Consider the following 24,685-nt stretch of genomic DNA (forward strand, 5'->3'; position numbering starts at 1 on the left):
CTGAAGTGAAATAAGACCTTACAGGATTTTGCTGAATATAATCAGAGAACAATTATTTGTGAGTACATATGTTCCCAAGTTCACAGTTATTTTATTAAGCAAAGTATCTGCCACTTTTACTATTTTTGAATCAGATAATTTACTTGGTTTTTCATTTTTATAATAGCTTTTGGATATGCAGTCAGTCTTTTCAGTAGGGTAAGCCAAAAAAGGCACACAGTTTCTGCATTTAAAAACTGTCAATTCCTCTTTTTGCCTCTGCCCCCTAGCACAGTGTTGCAGCCTGTGTATTACCACAGGCGGTTTTTTAAGGAGATGGTATTTGTACTGGGCCAAACGTTGCCATAATATTCCCTAGCATATATGTCTGGGCACGGGAGCCTGACGTCTGCCTGAAAGCTTTGGCCTTCAGGACATGCAGTTGGCAAAAATTGCATCTTAAGAACAAAAAGTTAAGATGTTAAAGCCTCAGTAGGCTGTCTTCCGAGGACCTTTCGGTGACACGTAAGATACTGAATACACAGATATTTCTTGAAAATTAGATTTAATTATATTTAAAAGCTTCAAATATCCCCATCTGTTCTACAGTTATAAACATGTATATATTTTAATATATATATATACTCCAATTCATATATGTACATATTGCAGTTCAGAATAAGTTCATCCTTGAAGCAACACCAAGTTTCTTACATCTCCCTAAAACTACATTAACTACCAGCATCCTGCCACCAGTTGTCCCATTACTTAACTGAACAAGAAAAAAAAAAAGCCCATACCATAGCTTTAGAGGTCTATTTCTGCTTCACTTTTCCAAAGCACTTAGTACTATTTCAATAACACCTGGACTGCAACCCATAAACTTGGTCCATTTTCTTCAAGCCAAAGTAGCAATCAGCATTGAAAAACTTGAGAGAGGCAATTTGTGCTGGGTCCCATCAAGCCAATAAAGCATAATACGCTCTAATGTACTGCTGCTGAATGTTTCTCTCTTATTTCAGATTTAGAAATTGTCCTGCTCAACTTTAAAATCCAAGAATACCAGCATATCAACATAGCCATCAGAGACTGCACTTCCCATATTTTGCCAGACCAGCTGCCTGGGAAAGGAATGCTCCAGTTCCTAGCACAGGAGAGAGGAGGTTTCCTTTGACACCCAAATTTAAGCTGTAGATCACCAGCACAGAAGAACTAAGCCCTTGGAAGTGACAGAACAGCAGGTCTGTCACCTCAAGGTGCACCCCAGGATGAAATGAATGAAAGCCCATGCTGGCAGACATCCTTCTATACCGGATAAGGCAAAGGAGCACGTATTTCTGGCACTGAGTCAAGAGAAAGTGAGACCGTACCAACGTGCTTTTTTGAATCAAATACACGCACTCCATAGCTAGATGTGAGTCAGTCAGCAGCATTATGGTCAGAGCAAGGCCTCCTCAGCTTTCCCATGCACTGGCACCTTCAAAATGATGGCACCTTCCTTCAGCAGCTTGCACTGGCTACCGTTTCACCAGTTTTGTTCAGGAACCACGGGTTTCTGTATTTGAAATCTCTGCCAATTCCACTTCCCTTGTCTTTGTTTCAGTCCCAGTATATTCTGGTGTAAAGTTTAGTTTGAGTAGGATGAAAAAAAAAAGATAAATCTTCTGCTAACACCATTAAACATATTATGTATACATAAAAAGCGCTGTGAGCTATTTTATAATCAACTTGTCAAAACATACACAAAGGTTATATGCAAAAGTCAACAGGCTCTTAAGAGATCATTTTCTTCCATGAGCATTCAGCCCTTATCTATATTCCCACACTTCACTCTAGTTAGGAAAATATCTGTTGCTCTACTTTGGCACTACTACAAACACCTGGTTTGGCCATAATTTCGGTCTTCCCACTCATAGATGTTGGGGGAGCTGAGAGAGAGAGAGAGAGAGAGAGAGAGAGAGAATGGAACAATTTTTCACACCAAAATTCTGTTCAATTCTGTCTGGTGGCAGATTTCACAACAAAGACTACTGTGGGCTTTTGCTCTCATGTTTTGCACACAAGCTTTAATGATAACCATTTATTTAGGAAGTGTATCTTCTACCTGTGGGATTTTTCTCACGTATCTCATTTGACCATGCCCTTCCCCATATTATTAAACACCGAAGTGGCAAAGGCCAGAAGAGATTCACTGTCTAGCAATGGTGAACAGTTTTGGGTGATCAGCTGCATCCCCAGGCTGGGAACCTGGACACAGTAAGTTCAATGCAATGACTCTGATGGGGATATTTATGGTCCCCCACACTTCTAAAACTCACCAGTGGACATCTTTAACTTCAGTGCTTCATTTCCTGAAAAATTTGGCTTAGACTGAAATTTCTCACTGTTTGAATGGGAACTAAAAGTCAGTACTCACAATTTTACAAACTTAAATCTAAAAATAGCGTAGCAGTATGGAATCAATGAACATATAAGAAATAACAGATTTGCTTGGATCACCAATAAGCAAAATGGGTAATGGTGAGAGCATTACATAACATCACATTTCTGCCATCCTGAATACATCCTTTTTTGCCCCATTGAGAAATGTGGCCTACTGAGGTTTGTTCACGAGGCGTCTGAGAACTTCTACGCTGTTTTCTGATGTTTCTAAGCCACAGGGAACTTTACCAGCTTGTAATAACCCGGCCACAGAACTTCTGGAAATGTTAAACAGAGCCAGCACTTCCAAAGTGCATCATAACAGGCTGCTGTGCACATATTACACAGCTGCTTTGTGCAAAGGTATAGCAAAAGTCTGTTACTTCTAGGATGTGTCAAATGGATCTGTTGCGTTTGTGGCAATCGGGCTGCTTCTGAAAGCAGAAACTGGCTTAATAAGTGAGAACAGAGCAACAGAACTGAGCAGACACAGCAGGGCTGATGCTTCCCAGGGAAACTGGGAAAAGTTGCAGGCAAATTCTGTGTAAAGTATAAAGGTTACACAAAGAAACGGGGGGGAGGAGTATTGGAATGCTCTTATCCAGATGAGGAACATTCATTCAGTGTGAAGTATTTCCGGGGAAAAAGAATAAAATACAACAAAACATCCTACTTCAACAGTCAAGATATTGGATGTCTTTTGGAGCCAGACTTCAAAGCCTCCAAAACAGCCAACAGCTCTGAGTACCAGCTTTTTTCGGCTTTGTGGCTCTGTCCAAACTGTCACACACAAACAGGGTTTTTATTCTTCGTGCCCATTTTGTAGTTGAGGAAAACACAAAGACAACACTCACAAAGCACAAAATTCACCCTGAATACTTGAAGAGCAAAACGCTTTTTCTTTTTTAAAGCAACTGCAATGTCTCTGTACAGTTCAACAAACAGCATCGCATCCTACTACTTGAACTCCTCCCTTTGCCAGTTAAACACACGCATTAATTTCATAACTCAGCTATCCAGCAGAAAGGTTACATTCTTACAGGTATGCACTAATTTATGCAGCGACTTCCCACATCCTGTGGGAGAAATGCAATTCTCCTGCCAACAAAGCATGGATGACTTTCAGGTTCAGGGCATTTTTATCTTCCATCTGCTTTGTGATGCCTTCTCAGCACTCCACATGCGTGTTTGATAACAAACAACGTGCTCTTGAAAACAAAACAATACAGAAAGCACAGGACATCTCTGAGCTGGCTGTTTCTCTGCACGTTAACCAAAGGGCTCGTCTACTAAATACGAACTGCCAGACTCGCTGTCCTCTGTATTTTTAAGTAGGATGCAAATAAATAAGATAGTCTTGCTTATGTAAATAAATACTCTTTTTAATTTTCCCTGCTTTGTTAAGTATAGAGGTCAGCCACACAACCATAAATAAATATATAAACAAACAAATAAACACACATTTAGACATCAACTACAGTGCCTTTCCCCAAAGTCCAGGCTTCAAAGAGGCTGCCATAGTAACAGCTGTGTGCACTTACAGGGTCACAATAACATCCATTTTTAAGAAGAAATAAATCAAGATGCAGAGTATCTTTTTTCAATAAAACATTATTATCTAGGGGAGCAGTGGCAACATGCCAGCACATCTGGATCAGCCTCCCAGAATTTCTCTACAGTGACTCACAGATCAGTCTGATTTTTTCATTTTTTTTTAAAAGGACCTGCCTCACAAGTCCTTTTATAGTCTTCATCTTTCATCACTACAATCAACTGCGTCCATTTAAATACTGTTTAAGCTGCTTTTCTTGATGCTCAGAAAAACAGGTAATGAAGACATCTACAGAAACACTGAGCGTGTCTCAGCAGCTGATTGCTCCTGTGCTTCACAACAGGTGATGGAACAGCACTAAGTGCTTGAAAAAAATGAAGCAAAAAGTTCATTAGAATAGTTTCAAAATAGTTTAAGATTCAGCATTTACGTTTTTTGTTTAAACAAGCAGAGTCCTGGGAGTGTACCACCGAGAAACCATCTAACACAAAACTGATGGGGGAGCTATGTCCTCATATCTAAAGCTAAAATGTAATTCAATACTGACCTTCTTCGAAGAGCAACTGCCTTGTGCATTTGTTTCAAGTGCAAAGCAAATGATTCACATACAAAAATCTCCCATTTAAGAAACTGATTTGAACACTACACTTTCCCACTGGCCAGACCATTTCTTTACGTAGGGTGAAGGGGAGAAACACATATACACTGACATGCCATGCTCCACAAGCCTTTCATATTTTCACCTAATTTGAGCCGCAAAAAGATTTAACCTAACAGAAAACAAATCTACAATTGTCAAGATTTGCCACAGCCTATAACCAAAAACCCTTACTGAAGTCTTTATTCTAGCTCTAGCTTATTCTACTGTCTCCCATGAGCTTGTAAATACACCTGGTCTGTGTCCTGAATCAGATGAGAAAAACTGGTCCGGCTAAAAATTAAGTGTCTTTTTTTCCTGATTTATCAGTTCCCTAGTCTAGCTCACTACGGAACTACAATAACATTTAAATCAATTATCAGAAGTAAAGATTTTTTTATGGTTTATGATTAATGATTTATTTTAAACAGGTTTGCTGCTGAATGCTAACTTACCAACTCATTATGTAATATCTGGCATCAAAGGTAATAGAACCTTTGAAGGAGACTAAAACATGAGGCAAACCATTGTCAATATCAGATAAACTCTAGGTTGTGAAGAACTGTCAATGTAAATGAGTAAAATGCTATGTCTAAAACTGAAAGAAAAAGCCTCTCTGAGCAGTAGGGTTGCCTTAACTAGCCATTCACTGCAGTCTCCTGAACTGTGCCAGTCTAACCATGTGCCTGACAACTCAGTTGCTGGATAAAAAAAACCAAGTGCCCAGCAGTCCCAATTCTGCAATGCTAACCTTCAGCTGTACCAGTCTGCTGATCTGACCCTTTCCCCTTCCCCATGACTGAACAAGCAAGTACACCTGCACAACAGAGAAGGTGAAAGCTGCTTATGGAAAATAGTAATGATAATAAAAATAAAAAAGAACCACACCAAAAAACAACCCGGAACTGATTGTGCAATAGGGGGTTCATTACTTCACATGACAAAGTTTTACCAATGAAAGTAACCTTGAATAATAATGATTCTAAGTCTTATCAGCGGTTTTACCTCTTTAACATGAGTGTGAAAGGACACAGACATGTCCAGCAGGATCTTGCGTTGTTCCACACGCCTAACAAAATCCTGTATCCTGTCTTCAAGCTGATGAGCAGCTTGATATATTTCCTCTGGATCACACTCTCCCGTCTGAGCAAGCTGTTCGGCTGCTTCTAGAAGTTTATCTGCGTTGGTATATGTGTTCTGCAGAGAAATAAGTTAGTTTCACAGGATTAAATCAAAGAAAATTCAGTCATTATGCTTTGAAAGCCACTGCACGAATGAAAATCAAAGGACAAAAAGACCCTTGGAATGTATTTTTCTTTCTTATTTTCTTTCTTATTTTTTTAAGGTAGTAGAATATGGTCTTACTAAAGATTTTATTGTATTTCTAGATACTTTTTCATTTAACTGTTGAATTCATTTCTTGGCTCCTTATTTATGTTCATTCAAAAGTCTCCTTGAGCCACTACTTATTCTTCCTTGGTATTAGTATTTTACATTCACAACAAGAATAAATATCGATCTAAATGTCTAATAACTTGTAAACTGGCCTGTTCCAACACTGGAAAAAATCACAACAGTAATGACCAGAAGACTCTTCAAAAGTGTATTATCAGAGGTGAGAAAGTCCTAGCTGCTGACAGAGACACTTGGAATCAAATTGAAACATCCAGCAGAAAGGTGGAGAGTGACCATGCACAGAAACAGAAAAACATCCCTTCATCCTTACAGAAATGAGGTATCCAAAATTCATGTCAGCTGGGTCACCATTTGTGAAAGCAGCAACAACGTAAGATTTAGAAGTAGGCTATGGCTGAGTGTTGGAGTGGAATACTGTCCCAATATGTCATAGGATTAACTAAAGATGATCAGTCAGTCACAGCAGAAAACAGAATGGGAGAAATCTGTTATCTGATGTGCTGAGCGTACTATGGTCCAGAGAAGAGAGAGAGAGAGATTTAACAACTCTTAAAGCTTAGCACTTGCAGCCTGCATCCTTATGATTCTCATTAACTCAAAATAGGACTGGTTCCAAATGTGCTATAATTTGGGCATGCTCTTTTCTGAGCCTAACCTTGGGTTTTCATGCATTAGAATGGTTCTCAGAATGGACTCATCAAGAAAGCACAGAAGGATGTTAAACTCTGGTGAATACAGATTAAAGTCAAACCTACAGTAAAGAGGCTTTGCTGATATCACCACATGAGGTCTCCTGACAAGGCTGTACTACAGAGTATGTAAAAAAATGTTGCCAATATAAACTGCACATTTCTCTTTTCCTTTCTGCCCTCCCTCACCACGTTCTCTCAACTCAATTTGCTTGCAAGGATACATTAAGCCTATGTAAATGTTTTTTCTTTACCATAAATATTGTATCACACCTCTAATTAATATTATAATATTCAGAAAATTTAAATCCAAACCTGGCCCTTAAACTCAACTAAGAGGCAGAAAACCAGAGTTCTCCTCCAGGGTCTCAAACAAGTTGCATAAAGCAAGCCCAGGACGGATTACATGACTCAGTGCAGCCTTCACGTATCTGTGGGGAGTTCCCCCTTCATTTATAGTATCTATGTAAGGAATTCAATCCATGCTGCTCTTGGATTTTGACTATGTGCACCTTAGTCCTTCCTTAACCTTCAGCTTTTAATTGCACCGAGAGGCAGAGAACTCCTCCCCAGTTTCCCTGGGAAAGCCTGCAGAGACAAAGACAAACCCACCCTTTTCAGAGCGGAGCATATTACTCAACGCTCCAGAGCTGCAGCTCGGGCCGTGCTGGCCCAGAACGCGCTCTGATCTGTGCTCTGGTGTTCTGCGCTCCCCGGCCACAGACTACACGTGTTCCAGGGGCAAAGCTGAAGGTCCTCAAGGCACTCCTCAACAACAAATACTTCATCAGCTCGGAGAGCCACACCCAGCTACAGATGGCTAAAACAAAAGTTTCCCATTTTAATAAAAACTTGATCTCGCACATGAAGCATTGTTTATGAATTCCAGGAGTATCTTCCACATAACAGGCCCAGGCACAGCAAACTTCTCTTCCTGTAAGCTGGATGGTGAACTACCTGCGCTTCAAAATTAACACAACCTAGAGGCTGCTTTCAAAGCAGGTTGCAAATCTCCAGCCTTAACAGCAGACGCATGCCTTATCGCTAAAACTTCTCTTCCAAATAGAGCTGGAATTCAATATAAATATTTATCTTGGGAGATAGGAACTGCCATCCAGAATAGAAACCATAGCAAATATGAGTGCTCTACTAACTCACGCTGCTGCCAGCTCTGTGCTTACTTCTAAACAAAGCTTGGAGGAAAAAACAGAACACTGAACATTTTGAAAGTGTTGGTAGCAAGGGGCAGCCGCCAGTTACAAGGTTAGGCAGAAAGGGCAGGAGCTTTCCCTCGAATCTGCTTATGCCCCTTTCCTAAACTGACAAAGGAGCCTTCATGGTGACACATTCAACACAGAGGTTGGAAACCAGTTAACACTTCCTCAGAACTTCTCCACTAGTACACCCTCCCCAAATCCCAGAGGAAAAGAATCAACCTGGCAAGAACTTTAAGTCCTTTAGTCCATCCTTCTGTGCCCCAGGGCACGATCAACTATACTCAAATCTTTAATAAGTATTATTTTCCAAAATAGTGCAAAAATCCAATAATGGACAGCCCATCACTTTCCCAAATGATGTATCCTATTGCTTTCCTAGTCTTCCTATTGAGAAGACTTCTCTGCATATTCTTCAGAAAAAAAACAACAAGCCTGATATTTTTAGAAAGGATAGGAAGTGACACAGCATTGAAAAGTCAAAATTAAATTTAAGAGATGAGTGCATAAATGAGTACTAACAACAATAAATACAACAGGAGTGCGTGGAGCCTAGTGCGCTGTGGAGGGGAAGGAGAGACGTGTTATGGACAGAGGGAGATTAACAGAGGTATACAAAGCATTAAAGGTAGAGACAATTAAAATAGATTACTCATTAAATGCAGTGGATGCTATCACGTTTAAGCATCAGACAACACACTTAAAATGAAAAAGCAGAAGTACTTTTCATCTAAGGAGCAATTAAATTGCATAACTCATTGGCACAGGAACTGGCATACATTCCAAAAGCGTAAATTGGTTCAAGAAGCAGCTAGCCTAATTAAGGGAAGAAAAGTCCATCAATGGCTAAACACTGGTTCTGATGCATCCTTCAGTTCCAGACATCAAATAGACCCAAACAATTGGGAGAGTAAAGATAACTTCTTTTTTTTTTTAATCTGGTGATGGCCACAAGACATAGACCTTCAGTTTGATGCATTACAGCCATTCATGGGTACAGTAAAGTGAGAATCAATTCACATAGAGAAGCTTTCTTCCAACCTTAAAGGAAGTGGTACTGGTGGCAGTAGGAAACTTATAGGTGTATTCAAAGAAGGAAATATCATTTTCGTGCATCTCTTGCACCAAGTAGACTGAGCTCTTAACTCAGATGCAGTCTACAGATAGAGAACTTAGCAGTGGAAAAATGTCACACTGATTAATTCTTGCCATAACATTTTCATGGGTTTTGAGTGTGAAAAAGCAGGCATCAATCATAGTTGAAAGAAGAGAAGCTGACTTCAAATTTCATGCTGAAATGCACGGGGAAGTACAACCGCACTATCGATCTGCATCCAGTGCTCGAAGCTGCAAATCTGTGCCCGTACGTGAACTGGTTAAGTCGAAAGCAGAAGTCTTGGCACTGACTAAATGGTCTCATGGATATGAAGGTGGTCATGGGAAGGGGGGTGGGAGGTGGCGAAATGCTAAGTAAAAAGTGGATTGGACAGGCTACATTTGAAAAGAGCGAAACTAAGTTTTACTACAGTGGGTACAAGTCAAAGTGTGTATGTGTAGCATGAATGTCAACGCATGAGAATCTGGGGAGGACTTCCAGTCAGATGAGTTCTGACTATGTTATGTTTCTGTGGTGGTACCAAAAAGTGCAAAAATAGAGACAAGCCTTCCTTTCACATGAATTTTAAACTGAATAATTTGTGAGCCTACAGTCCATTGACTCTGGAACATCTTTTCTATTCTATACACAGCTTATTTTAACATCTCTTTGAATGCTGCTGAAGAATTGGCATCTCATTCACATTAAAAAAAAAAAACAAATGAGGGAGGAAGCAGAAGGGAAGAAAAAAAAGAAAAATAGCCCTAAACTAGAGTTAGTCTTCGACCAGGAACATTTCAGCATTACTACTGGCTTGCTGCATTTTATAAAATTTTGCTATGCCGCTGGCAGTTCACTTGACACTGCTTCCTCTCAACTTCTGACTGAAAACCCTGATGATGCCTAGGGTCCTATTAAGAAACAAACGAACAAAATACCTGGACCAACCAGAAATGTAGGTAGAGAATAAATTAACTGAAAGTTATTAACAGGGACTTCAGATTGCTTGCTTTCTTATACTTGAACATAATCTTCCTTATAATACCCATGGCAAAAATGTCTTTTACAGCCTGCTTACATCCAGTTTTAGAACAAGTAAGAGAAATAATTCAGAGGGTGTGCCTCTCTTGGCAGTCACTATAAATTGAAAAAGTTAGAGATGAAAAAAAAGATTTACTTATTAGATCATTTCGTCCACCCTTCTGTCAGTGGAGGATGGTTCCCCATAGTATATTTAAGCTCTCTGACCAGTCTAGTTTTCAGTGTCGCCAAAAATAGAAATTCCACCCATCCCCTAAAGAGATCATTTTAAACTCTAGTAGCGTTCAGTTTTAGGAAGCTTTTGCTAAGTATTTTCTGTACAACTACTTTCTAGCTTAAATAAAAATGTAAATTAACAAGATGCTTTTCTTTCTTCCTTTTTTTTTTTTTTTCCAACAGTTTACATCCCACTAATTGTTCTACACACTTCATCCCCTTTGGTTACTCAAACGTTTTCTTCTTCTTTGCTCAAATAACACAGTATTAAGTATGAGATCATTTGGGTTTTCTTAAGTGTCTTACACAAATAGATTCTTGCTTGTCTGACCCAGAAAAATAAGTATGTCTCCATGGAAAATATTACAGATTTTACTTAAAATGAAGTATTATACATGCATATGGAAAATCCAGCATGTGAATATATAAAACTAACAAAGCTTATTATTTAGCAAAAGTTAATAGGAAATCAATATTAATGAAGCTTTGTGATACTATTTCAATTCCTCAGCCACTGGACTGCTCTAAGACCATATTTACAATATGTTTTAGTAATCAAACAGGCAAACTATAAACACAGGCAAATGACACAGGCAAACTATAAACACACCTCCAACACATCAACCATACCAGGTGTCACTGCTAAGCTGCCGCATGTCAGTTCAGAATTTTGTAGTTCACCTTCTGAGTGAAGGACCCTACCTTAATGAGGTTTTTCTTGATGAACATTAGACATTTACTATCACCAATTATTAATTTTGAATAGACACCGTGTGTTATTAATGGGCAGGATTCAAGCCTTCAGCTTCTCAGGATGGGTTTTACTAATCTTGCATCCCTTTTCTAGGCTGCTATCTGAACCACCCTCCTTGCAGTGCTCCCTGAATTTCTTAGTGCCTCTACTTCATTCAGCTTGACCTTTTTTTTTTTTTTTTTGAATGTGTTTTGAAGTTATATCATCAGTTCCACTAAAAGCTAAAACTAGAGTCTTCCCACAGAAAAAAACAGTGGTATTAGTCATTCAAAACAAGAGGGCATATACAAACTCAACTGCATTCAAAGCAAACAACCTAAAGGGGTTTTCTGGCGCACCTGGTTTCTTAGAAGCCTGATTTTCATTTTATTCTTTTTATTTTTTAAGGAATGCTTTCAAACAACTAAGTGAAAATAAAGAAAATAGAATAATAGCAGTTCTTTCAGGCTTCAAGGCTCCCACTCCCTGTAACACTGTGGATTTTTTTTTTCTTACTGAAGCTGGAGTGCAGAAGAGAAATGAATAAAAGCTTGTGATAGAAACAAAATAGGCCATTCTTGGAACAGATTTTTTTTTGTAGTAGTACAGCTCTCTGCCTAGCCCTTCAGTTCCAGAGCAAAAGGTTTTCATATATTTCAATGGCAAACATACAGTACTGCAAGAGTCTATTTTTATTTTATTTTACCTGTGCAACCTCTTCAAAGTCTTCGTGGCGTTTCTGCAATGCCCTAGCTCGATGAAGGGATTTCCCCACTCCGGTATGTTTGCTAAGAAAGGCTTCTCCATGGTTTTCAATCCAATCCAACACCTGTGGTGCAGAAGAAAAACACAAAATCTAAATGGATGCACTGAATATCTTGTTGCAATACAAACACGACTGTTGTGATAAAAAGACAACTATTCAAGAAACTAAGGAGCTTTAAAGGGACTGCAAAGCCGTTAGTTATACGCTCTTATGAACACTCGTGAACTTTTATGAAGGCCAAAACTAGCTGAAAGTAGGTAAATTGTATGATTTAGGATGCATTTGAAGTCTACCAAGGACAGCGTAATTTCTACACATTCATAAATTTGACAGCAAATCTGATCCAACTGGCTGGACCCCTGGTGAGTTGTCTCTCTGTAGTCTGTGCCTTCAGCTGACATTTTTCTGTAATGTAACACTAATGGAGCCTGCACATTCCCAAACAATGCTGGTGAGTAACAGTAATGTCTTATATTAGAGGAGAAGTTGCTTCTCCTACTTCATATTGTGAAGTCAAGAAGAAAAATATTTTTTTAACTAATAGTTAAAAATATAATTGAGTTGAAATCCTTATGAGATGAATGATGCCTGCATTCAGAGCACATGAAGAATTCTGCCCCAGTTCCACAGAAGTATCTCCCCAAAACATCAGATAGACATAATTGTGTACTGTAAATTCCATAGCAGAAAACGTGAGGAATGAAAGATATTTTAAGGACATTAAAGCTTCTGCCACAATGACTGGTCTGACAGCTTTATAAATAGTAAGTTGTACATGCAATTAGTTCCTGCCAGTTAACACAAAGGATTACTGCACACATACCAAGTTTCTGATGAGCAAATGAACAAAAACATCTGGTCTCTCTCCAAACCAATACATCTTAGCCATATTTTAATTCCTTCATTAACTAGCATGCATATGCCATTTAATTCTTTGGAAGATACTCTGAGGTTCAAGAATGCTGTTCAGAATTAAAAACAACTCCATATAAGTAATTTTCCTAAGTCAGCTAATCACTTTTATACAGTATTTATGAAGAGGTGTGGAATGCTTTACGTAATGTTCACCTCCAGCATTCTTTTAGTTTATCATAGAATCCCTGAATAGCTGAGGTTGGAAGGGACCTCTGGAGATCATCCAGTCCAAGCCCCTGCTCAAGCGGCATCACCAAGAGCCACTTGCCCAGGACCAGGACCAGGACCAGATGACTTTTGAATATCTCCAAGGACAGGGCCTCCACAACCGCTCTGGGCAACCTGTGTCAGTGCTCGGTGACTCATATCGTAGCGTTTCCTGATGTTCAGACAGCACCTCCTGTGCACCAGTTTGTGCCCTCTGGCTCTTGTTCTGTCACTGGGCACCACTGAGAGCCTGGCTCCATCCTCTTTGCACCCTCCTTTCAGGTATTTATGCACACTGATGAGATCCCCCCTGAGCCTCCACTTCTCCAGGCTGCACAGTCCCCGCTCTCTCAGCTTCTCCTCACATGTGAGATGTTCCAGTCCCTTCACGATTTCCATGGTCCTTCAGTGGTACTGTTCATGGTACTCCAGTAGCACTTTGCCTAAAACAGCCCTGGATACCATTAGCCTTCTTTGCAGCAAGGGCACACTACTAGTTCATGGTCAACTTGGTGTCCACCAGGATGCTCAACTCCTTTTCAACCAACCTGCTTTTCCAGCTGGTTGGCCCCCAATATGTACTGGTGTCTGAGGCTGATCTTCCCCAGATGCAGAACTTCAAGCTTGTTGATCTTCATGAGGTTCCTATCAACCCATTTCTCCAGTCAGAGAAATTTAAAAACGTAGTATTTTGCTTCCTTTTGAAATATACCTGCCAGAACCCTGTACCTTCTCTCTCTCTCCTTATCTACTGGTGTCCTCACCTCTGATTCAGGGAACTGGATGGTTCCCCTACACACACTGTATTTTATTTGCCCAGTACTAAAAGCACTTGACATTTAGTGCAACTGAAGAGAAAGATGATTTTCTTGCTTTTATACAATCACAGAGTTAAGAACTACTGCAACATCACTCATGGCTCTATTTGATACACACATAATCCGATACACTATTCCCATACAAGACAGCCATGCTTTCTTTAGTACACAAAATGAAATCATGTTGTATTATTTTCTCATTTATCTTGACTGTTAGAATCTTTTTTGGTTTGCAAATCCTCTTCCACTCGACACCTTCAAAACAACGAACAATCCCATAATGCTATGTAGTACAGCCATCGCAAATCACCATCACTTCACTGAATATCTATGGCATGTACATGCTTGTTTTTCCAGGTAAGTATTACCAAATGAATGGTTATTGTTTTTTTCGGTCAATGCACAATTTCACTTGATTCTTTCAAGGGTAAGAATTGACTGAAGAAGGTAGAAGGAGCAGCCAAACATGGCCTCAGTCATCTGAAAAGTTTATGTTACCAATGCTTTTGACTAGTTTCAGTACACCACTCTGCCCTTCTCATTCTAAAAAGAGCTGAAGAGAGACATGTTTGGATGAGAGAATTCAACTAGAGTCTAGAGACTACTGACAATTATAAGCTAACAAATGAAATCAACAGCAAAATCTGCCCCAAAAAACTGGATGAAAAGCAAAAAGCAGTACAGTGAGAACACATTTTGTGCCAAATAATGCTCATTAACTTCTCAAGAGAAGAAATTGCCACAGAAATCCAGTACACAGACCATAACTTAAACCAGTAAACTAGAGAGGCACTGCTGCCCCTACATGAAACCACTACGAATACAAATCTTATTAGTGTTCAGCCTTCTTACCTTGATTCTCAACAAAACTGAGGTAGCACTGTGTTTGGAAATTTCACAGCATGTAAAAGCAGAGTCAAACATAAGAGTATTCTCTTACCCATCACTGAAAATTTCTACGTACCACTTTGACCAAAGGACAATACCATTAGTTGACACTGATATTAGGCATTTGCAACTTAAACGATGTATTTTCTCCCTACTCCTGGAAGAGGTAAAGAGTTATCCTATATATCATACCAACCCATTAAGAACTTGTCTACTAGTACTGGAAGTACATGGAATTCACTCTGGTAACACAGTAATACATAGACCCATAGTAAGACACTTTTCATTGAAAGGGTGAATAATCTTATTCTCGACTACAGCAAGTTGCTTTAGTAAATTGCAATTAAGCTGTAACTGCAGTCTCAGCAGAATCATCCTTATGCCCAATATAGGATCTAGAAAAGTGCTCATCCTTAAAGCACTGATACAGAATATTTAGAAGATGTAATTATTATGGAAAGATGGCTTCATCTTGACAAAATCATCATTGATGGCTGCAATATATATCGTGTATGTGCTGTTTGCATAAATAAACAATAGACAGCTGATCTTTTGCAGATTTAACACGCTCATTTTCACCAATTTTTCCCACATTATTATCCAGTCCTTCCCCCCCACACTCCCTTTAGCTACTTTGCACACTTACATTTTTTTGATCTCCACCGCTTTACTCGGTGCTATTTTCCAGACATAAAATTTAGAAGGGGAGGGTGGAAATCTTGGAATTTCTTATCTTGAAGTAGTTAAAATGTGCAAACACTCTCTCCCAAAAACAATTATTTCACACTGTCACCGCCTCCAAATGCGACAGTAGAATCAGGCAGTGAAATCAGTAGTATTTTGATGCCGAGAAACTAAAAAGCACTCTTGACCCGCCCTTCATTAGTCAAGACTGAAACAAATGACTGTTAAAACAAAACCTCAGTCTTTGTGGCCAGCAGATCAAGGAAGGAGAAACAGCACATTTATCCAGAACAGACAAAGAAGACATTCAAGGTCAGTGGGGATGTAATAAATACATGATTTAAACCAACTTCTACATGTATGTTTTGCTAATTTCTGACTTGCAAGCCACTAACGTTGTTTTTCAGGCCCTAAGGCTTTCACTGTATGAGTGTCAGCAGTATCTCTATACCAGAAACGTTATCTTTATTTTGACCTTTTTACAAGTCTGCTTTTTTTTTTTTTTTTTAAATCGGAATTGTCAGAGCCACTTCCTTTCCTTCCCTGATGTGAAAGACTAATATATATTTCCCACTCGATAACCTTGTCAATTCTTAAGCATAAAATTATAATTTTACTAGCATATTTTATATTAGGAGGATTATTTTCAACAATTGAATGCAACAGCATTTTTTTAAAATTATTATTTTTTTAATTAGCATCCAATTTTTGGCAGTAATATAAATTAACAAGAAATTAGATATCCTGGCATGTTTCTGCTACTTAATGTGAAACTCAGAACTCTGTGCAGTTTAACACAGTCAGAGGTTTTCACATTCCACCTTTCAGATCTGATGTAATTTATGTGGTACCTATCATTTTTATTATTTCAAGTGCCTTGCCTTACTGTTTGCTCCAAGAAATTAGCAGATGATTCTTGGTGTACACAGCTAGCTAGCACCATAGTGTTTTTGTTGATTTGGAAAGCTCCACAAGAAACTCCTTCCCAATGCTGAGCAAAACTGGGGAAATATAAAAGAAAAAAAAATAAAAGAAAAAAAGAAAAGCAGCTGTCTAAGGAGGAGTAACACAAAATGTGGTACACAGCCTATTTGTCTTCCAACTCAGCTCTGTCACTCACTTAACACTTTCATGAACTGATTTATTTCATTAACCTGGTAGAAAACTAAGCCAGGACAGGGATGAGGAGGAAATCACTGACTCATCCTGAAGAACAGTTATAAATTCACTTACAGTACAACTTGGTTACTTGCCACTGTTTTATTTAACTATAAACAGTGGAAAAGGGCTACACTTCGTTTATTTTATCATGAAAAAAACTACATTTCTCTTCACTGACAATAATGAAAGAAGATTTTCACACTAGTTGTTAAATCATCCTAGACAATCTTAAATTAATTTATTAAGGTTTGGAGAAAGATTAGCAACCTTGAGAGAATGTGCAAATGAAAACTAAGATATTTCAGAAAGTTTCTTTGGAGCTCTACATAATCATACCAGAATTGTCTTGGATATAAATTTAAACAACACCTCAAAACCAAGTAATTTCATGCACTGAATAGAATCAATGAGTATTCAATTGAAGAGCTAACATTTCTCAGACAAATTAGATGATCTGGTAAGGTTCGTTTTGTTTTTCTCTTTCAAGAAAAAAAGAATCTTTACTGTTCAAGATCACTTTTTTTTTTTTTCCTGTGGATTTTCAAAGCTAAGGGAGCAACAAATTGACAAAGCAAGATTATTCCAGGAAAACTGCATTATGTGCTTGCCATTTTCTTTAACAGCTCTGCTACTGGCTACTGGCTTTTGATGAATTTATCTGGTGTGCATGTTGATTTATCACTGTCTTACAGCATGAAATTAGAGTATGACAAGCTGTATTTCAAAAGGGAACATTAACCACAATTCACACTGTGATCAACTAAAAAGCAGTGTTCAAAATACACCAGTATATAAAGCTAATTTGAAGTAACATAACAAAAAGCTATACCTCCACGTGAAACATTTCACAACCCTTAAAGTGGATGGCTAATGACCATTACAAGGATAAACCAAAGGACAACACAGTCTTTGACAGTAACAGCTACTGGATATTAAGGGAAGGACCGAGGAGCATGGCAACTGTGTTCTACTTCACTGAACCAGGGGCTGTATTTCTGTACATAAAATTTACTTTTAAATCTGAAGTGGTTGATAGAGATGCGCATTAATACTAGAAGATGCAGTTTCAAATTGTCAAGAGGTCATCTTGATACCTTAATGCAAGACCTGCCTTGCACAGCATACAGAAAAAACAAGGGCATAACAAGGAAGAAAGAGAAATTTCGCCAGCCAGTAGGTAAGTACTGAATAATAAGCCTAGAGGGAGAGTAACCCTCTTGATTTTTTTTGTAACAAAAGCTTCTGGTATACCGATAATCCACACATGTAACTTGGATAACGCATTCCTGATACTCAGTCATACAAGTAGGTACAGCCGTCTACTCTGGTGTTTTCAGTCCTGTGACTATTTGATGCTAAATGCACCAGTTCTGAGAGCTGACTGGTCTCAGACAGAGGAGGAACATCCAGCTCCTTGCTGAAGAAGCAGATCATGACTCTACCATGACCTCAGTCTGACAAAGGGTTATTTGCCAGCTTTAAAGAAACAAGCAGTCTCAGAGCTAAGTCTTTCACCCAGAGCCATGAATTAGGATGTAGAAGAAAATGAGAATTTCATATAAACATTTTATGACTCCCAAGATAATAAAAGCAAAGAGTAGGATCAGCACAGTAAGGCTCACTGTAGCATTTAATAAACACCCCAGGAAACAAACTGCCTGCAGCCTAACCTACAGGCTTGAAACCTGAATTACGCATCCTGCAAATAACCACAGGAGGCCACTTGGCCTTGGTAGGTCCTCCCCGGACTGAATTCAGAGTAGATGAGCAAGTTTCAGGGCCCAATCCACGCTTGTTGAGACTAGGCTACAGCTGAGAGGATATACTTTTTTCCGTATGAGAAACAAACTACTATTTTAATTTCTGTTCTGAAAATTCCTTCAGAATGAAGGCTGTTAAATGTAAGAGGTGATTTTGACAAGTCCACTTCCCTGACTATTCACATGCAAGTACCAACATCAGACCCTCCAGACTAACTACTACTGATATAATAAACTTGATGAGGAGCCTCTAGGATTTATACAGTGGCATAAGAGTGGTTTCAGTCTGGTTCTCAGTGACTTTCCTGACATTCATAACATTAACTCTGCTTTCTTTTTCTTTTTTTTTGGTCAGCTGACATTTTTCACACATTTCCACATTCTTTGTCACAGCTCACTGTTGAGAATTTGGAAAACTGCTTGCCTTTTGAATATTTGCCTTTTTAACATCAAAAAGTAACTAATTAACATTTTTAATAATTTTAAACTTAATGTTTAAGTATTCTTTAATCTTTTTTCTTTAACGTACAGGAAAAGATAGGCACTATGTATAGAAATCTGAGCAAACAAGATTGCTCACACACACCCTGCCCCCGCCTGATTTAAATCTTTGTCAATGACTGCAAATGGAAACCAGGCTATTTTCCTCCCAACTGCTTACACCCAACATTTTCTCGATGTAAGTACGTGAAACAGGTTAAGTACATGAAATTTGACTTAAAGTGCAACTAATCTGGAAGAAACAAGATTATTTTAACAGAACGTATGACTGGTTATCTAAAATTCACATTCAGAAGTTCCTGGTCTGTAAACACCTTTACACTGAAATGAAAGAACATGATCAGTAAGTATTGACCATATCTTTACTTTTTATAGAATAGATATCAAGAATACATTACTAGTATCTCTGTCAACTGCCATCGAAAATTTTCTGTTTATTAAAAATCCATTACTAAAGGAGGTTTTTTTTACAGCTTTACGTTTTTAAGCTAAAACCATGTCACACAGAGGTATTAATGTTTCTACTTAACTCCTAACTTTTATGAATGCCATAATAATAGCAAAAACATGGCAGCTAATAGCCATCAATTCAAGAACAGTGACAATGTCAGAAAGTAATCTTAGCTGTAATTATTCTACCTATTTAGCACAGTATGTTCAGGTTTAAAAAAAAAAGAACACCTGTAAAGTATCCCTGAGAATTTGAAACTAAAATCTTGTTACAGAATAATACAGTTAACTTATTGCATGTTACTACTACAACTCTTTTCTGACATCAAGTCCAGAATTTTACCTAGAATGTGAATACCAGCTTCCAGCACAAACTTAAAACAGCTTCTGTCTAGAATAAAAATCTTTGTCATCCTACCTGAATTCAAGTAAAAAAGAGAAGGTAATCTAAAAAAGGAAAGAAAATGAAGTGGAGCTAACTTATGAACATAATTTCTATCTGCAATAGCAAGTCTCCTCCCTTAACACACAGAACTTGGAATCAGTCAATCGATTCCACGGATATACTTGATTGTTGAATTAAAGAACATGGGGTCTAGCAATCAAACCCACCTGTCACTGAAACCAGCACCCAATCACAACCTGACAGAACAGAAATGCATTTAGAAAACATGAAGTAAAACCTACCTGTTGAACATCCTGTTGAAAAACACATAGCTGAAGCCGCTGGTGTAAGCGGACCTTTCGATGCTGCCAAATGTTTTCCAGTTGGCGCTGGTGGTGCAGTACTTCATGGATGACATCCAGAACGTGATGAACTGCTTTTGAGTAGTTGGCAGAAGCAGTGAGAGAATCGGAACTTCCAGGAGTCAACGGCCTCTGAAGTTTGTCAAGCAGTGACTTTCCATCTTGGCTCACCTGACCACCAGAAAGCACAAAGAATTACTTGTCTGCCAAAATCTTGCTACTCTACTATTTCATTTCCCCTGCTCCCTATTTTAGATTTAAGAACTCGGGGAGCAGTACAAAATCTTTATTACTATTCCAGGCGTGATTATGTGCAGCTGTTCTAAGAAAAAAAGAAAACACACAACTGCGTTTTTATATCCTTACCCTATGAAAGAAAATTTAAAGCAGCAGCACTCTTCTAAGTAACAGCCTGTCTTTCGATAAGAGTGCTTTTCCTTTACTGTGATCTTTTTTTTTTTTTGAACAGTCAAATCTCACTATGAAGCTCTTTCAAGCTTCAGCACTCTCTCTCAACAATAAAGCACCAAAAATTATGCAATTGTCCAGAACTGTCTTTCCAGGATCATCTCTCTCTTTTATTTTGCTGTGAAGAGGAACAGGGAAGTTACTTTCTACGAGTTAATATTAATCTGACGAATGCATTTAGACCAACAGATATGGACTTAGGACACAGTTTCGTCTGACGTGATTTACAGCTTTTAGATTATTACTGATACTGGCAAGCCAAAGGCAAACTGCTGTTAAGACAAACTTAACCTGATCAAATTACTTAAAACCTTTCCATGTAGCACAATATATTATTTTCCAAAACGTGTCTAACTACTGAAGCTATAAGAATGTTAGTAATTTATAGTTATTGTCTTCTCTGATTCAAACCATGGCAAAAACATTTAGTTTCCATGCTAATTAAAAAGCAATAATCCTTCCTTATCTGGCCACTGTTGATGTTTAACACTTGCCAAGGCTGTTGAAAGCACTTTTCATTGCTGTTAGCTACTCCGTCAGTTTTAGCATGAAGCTCAGAGAACTATTACAGTTTGGTATCACTCAGCTACCTGTAAAAAACTCTCCTAATTGCTTGTCCAATAGGAAGGAAAATTCATCCAAAACCACAAGAGTGGGATGTGAACAACAGCCAGAATCTGTCAAATCAACACCATGTCACAAACAGAAAACTGGCCAAGGCTTTTTCCCAATGGCTATTTTCATCAGTTTTCACTAAATTTAGGCACAATTAAAGATTGCTGTTTAGTAGTCAAACAGTTCTGAAAGGAAGTTCTTTTCTAATAAATAGTTTGCAAGAGAGTTTATTTCTCATTTAAGCTTTTTCATTTCAGTGGTAGCTACGAATGCACAGAATGAAGCTCACTTGAAACAGTAGCTCTCATAAAGTCCAGTCAGGTACAAAAAAAGTGTAGTCCACAGTAGCTGCTATTATAGTAATGATTTTTATTCCCTTTCTATATCCAAAACCATTATCTAGAACAAGTCGTTCAAATATTTGAAGACAATAGACTTCAATTACCTATCAAGAGTCCATGAAATTTAGAAAAAAATATGTGAAAGCCCCTTGATCTGATTAGTTTATTAGCTTGACAAACAAATGACCATGCCTGTTTCCCCTTTGGATTAATACAGTGGGCCTTTCTTCCTTCCCAGGGCATAACTACCCTAAGATTTCAGCAAGATATATGTAACAACATTTAAGGCACAGCTATTGGATTTTCAAGCACACCAGTCATCTAGGATTACGAGCTTAGATAAATTACTTTTCTAGTAGTATACAGCAATTATCCTCAGTAAAACAAGACTCAGAGCTAGTCTTAAAACCATTTACTCTGTCTTCTACTTTGCAACCAAATTGTATTGTCAAGACACCACAATCCAAAAATGACTGTTATAATTTCCACACTGTTCCTTTCTCCCAACTGTTCATTCATCACAAAATGAAAGGAGATCTGTGCTGTAACAGAAATGAAGTCATACATGTAATAATAATAAGCGGTAGTTCTAAAATATCTTTACACAGAAAGGTAACTCCATCGATCTCCAAAAAAAGAATGCACATTTAAATAAGAGGAAATAAAACTTTCTGTCCAGAGGAACATGACTTGTACATACATATATGACTACTGTTTCTGCACAAATTCTGATATCTAAAGAATAAGCTATTCCTTTACCAGATGGGGAAAAGCAATAACCTAAAATCAGAAGAAAGATGCCTATGTCAAAAGCTACAGCTCTGAAACCCCAGATAAATTTTCAAAGTGTTTGTGAGCAATCCTATTATCTACCCATCTCATTTATTTTTATTATGCATCACCAGGAAATAAACAGCATTTACCATAGTAATCCACAGTACTTATTTACACTTAACAGCAGACTCCGATTCATTCACATCCCTGTTTAAAAACACACCAAAAAAGAACAAAACAACCAAACAAAAATCCCAATGTTTTAACTTCAATGCTTTACAATTATTCCAGAGAGCCCAAACCTTTTTATTCCTTGCTGCATTCTCATGGAGCATGCACCCCAGATTGCCTCGTCACACTCATCCACTACAAACATGCTACGTCTCTCTCTCTCACTCTCATTTTAAAACGGGATCCTCTCAATGAACAAAGGTTACAATAAAAAAATAAAAAGCTTTCCTAAAACACAAGTTCTCAAGAATGAGTTAAAACATGTAGCAAGATCACAAGTTTTATCACCAAAGGTGGTATCAGGGACAGGTATATCAGCATGTGTTTTACACGAGACAACAGCTCGTGAACTCTGGACATCTGACTAATGGTAATAAAGTTTACGCAGGCCCTAAGATGGCAGGCATGCAAAAAATCCAGTATACTAACAATATGGACTGATCATCAGCACTAACCTTACATTCCTTTACTGATAAATGAAACGTGACCACATTTAAGATTCAACTGCCCGTAACAGAGTTGATTCATCAGAAAGTAGTTTTGTCTTTTATGTCAAGTATAAATCGCAAACATTACTTCATTCCTACACCACTTCCTTTTAAAATGTGCAAACTGTGGCCTAAGCTGTCCTGTGTCCATGTCCTGTGTCAATAATTTTATACCATGATTTAATCAAATGCATATTTCCACGTAATTTGCAACAGAAACTGCTTTATTTGACTCAGATCAGTTCCATATAACACCAAAAATAGTTTTATTCTGTGATGCTGATAATTGGGTGAAAAAAAAAGTAAGCAAAGCTCGAAGTAATACAAAAAATACCCGTGAGCTAATAATGAAGTCTATACCCATTTGATTTCTCTAAGCTAACTAAAGAACATGAGAGAACTCAAATTGAAGAAAAATGATGTATACGTCAGTCATTGTTTTTAGGACACCTTCAGAATAAGCATTTATGGTGCATTTACTAATAATACAAATGCTAAAAAGCATTCTCAAAAATACTCCAATATGTTGCAGGATCAAAGCAGCAGCATAGGATATACTAATCTTATGAAGGCTGGTTACAAAGGAATGTTGGCTCACTGAAGTGCCTTTAAGGTTGGCAAAACTAAGTATATAACTTCTGGTTTGTCAAATGATGTCCTCGGATGGTTAAACCTTTTTTGTCAGACAGTTTCACAGACTGATTTTCAAAACACACTTAAAGCAATCCATACCAACAGGATACTTTTCCAGCTTGTTTCCCTTCAAGCATTTTAATGACAGTATCATACTGCTATTAGAAGGTAGGAATACACAAATGTAAACTAAACATACTTAATAAACTACATGGATTGTTTGTACCATTGATTGATTGGTTTCATCTTGCCTTTAAATTTCTTTGAGAAGATTAAGAGGAAGACTTAAAATTTAACTTTAACTTTGAGTAATAGCAGCAAAATACAGTATAGTAAACTAGGGGGAAGAAGCCTGGCGTTTGAGTTTCCAGCTAACACATCATGCAACAGCCAATGCCATGACCCAACCTTAATATTACACCATATTATCAAGTCAGCAACCTGAGGAAACAAAGAAGACGCTTGCCTCAGAGTAAGCCAAGGTAATATGCTCATATATCCCTTGATGATGATGGATAGCATCTTCTAAATCTTGCAGTTCTGAGGGAAGTTCCACCTCTCCACAGGCTTTACACCATGAATCCACGTTGCTCATATACTGCAACAGAGAAGAGACATTCTACTTAATTTGGGGTTCTATCAATAAGTAAATATACTTTAGAAACACACAAAAGGACAAACATCTGTGTGACAGTCATTGAGAAGGCTCCTGTTAAGTGAAAACTCTTCAATGCATTTATTTCTGAACTGGCCAAAATTAAGATTATATTTGAACAGAAACAGATTTTCAAGCCTGATGATACTGTTGCTTCTAGGTATAGGTATATATACGGAACTCTTTCAGCCCTTCACAGACAGGCAGGCTTAATTACATGTTGGCAACCTTCAGCACCAATTAAACCGTTGGCAATGCTGATACTTCAAGTTTACTCTTGCTCCTTTTCTCAACTTTGCAGCTAAGAAAACTTTATTTCACTCTGCACCTACCGTTTCAGATGCATGAAAGGCAAAGATCTTGTCTACAAAAATTGGTAAAAACATGCTACAGACCCTCTTACCTGTCAACTCCCTGTTCAGATATTCACAGTACATTAATTAAGCCATTCCCTCACTTTTTTTAAAGCTTTAGAGAAAACAAAGTTACTTTGCACTTGTGCACACTCACATACACAGACTTAATGGTGAAAGCCAATTAATGGTTCACTGAAACACTTCCTAGCTGTCTTTTGTTGGAAAGAGTGTTA

General features: G+C 38.1%; 1 protein-coding gene across 2 annotated transcripts in view; it reads right to left on the reverse strand.

Moving 5' to 3' along the window:
• Positions 1 to 24,685, reverse strand: part of TRIO (trio Rho guanine nucleotide exchange factor) — a 248,134-nt gene that overhangs the window by 126,065 nt on the left and 97,384 nt on the right. For both annotated transcript variants that reach the window (XM_066992554.1, XM_066992555.1), the window contains exons 8-11: positions 23,908 to 24,039; positions 19,832 to 20,062; positions 11,701 to 11,823; positions 5,595 to 5,786 (exon numbers count right to left, since the gene is read on the reverse strand). In XM_066992554.1, the coding sequence (XP_066848655.1) occupies positions 5,595 to 5,786; positions 11,701 to 11,823; positions 19,832 to 20,062; positions 23,908 to 24,039 (678 nt within the window). The remainder of the gene's footprint in view (positions 1 to 5,594; positions 5,787 to 11,700; positions 11,824 to 19,831; positions 20,063 to 23,907; positions 24,040 to 24,685) is intronic.

Source organism: Anser cygnoides, chromosome 2 (assembly GCF_040182565.1).
Source record: "Anser cygnoides isolate HZ-2024a breed goose chromosome 2, Taihu_goose_T2T_genome, whole genome shotgun sequence".
In the NCBI taxonomy this organism is placed as follows: Eukaryota; Metazoa; Chordata; class Aves; order Anseriformes; family Anatidae; genus Anser; species Anser cygnoides.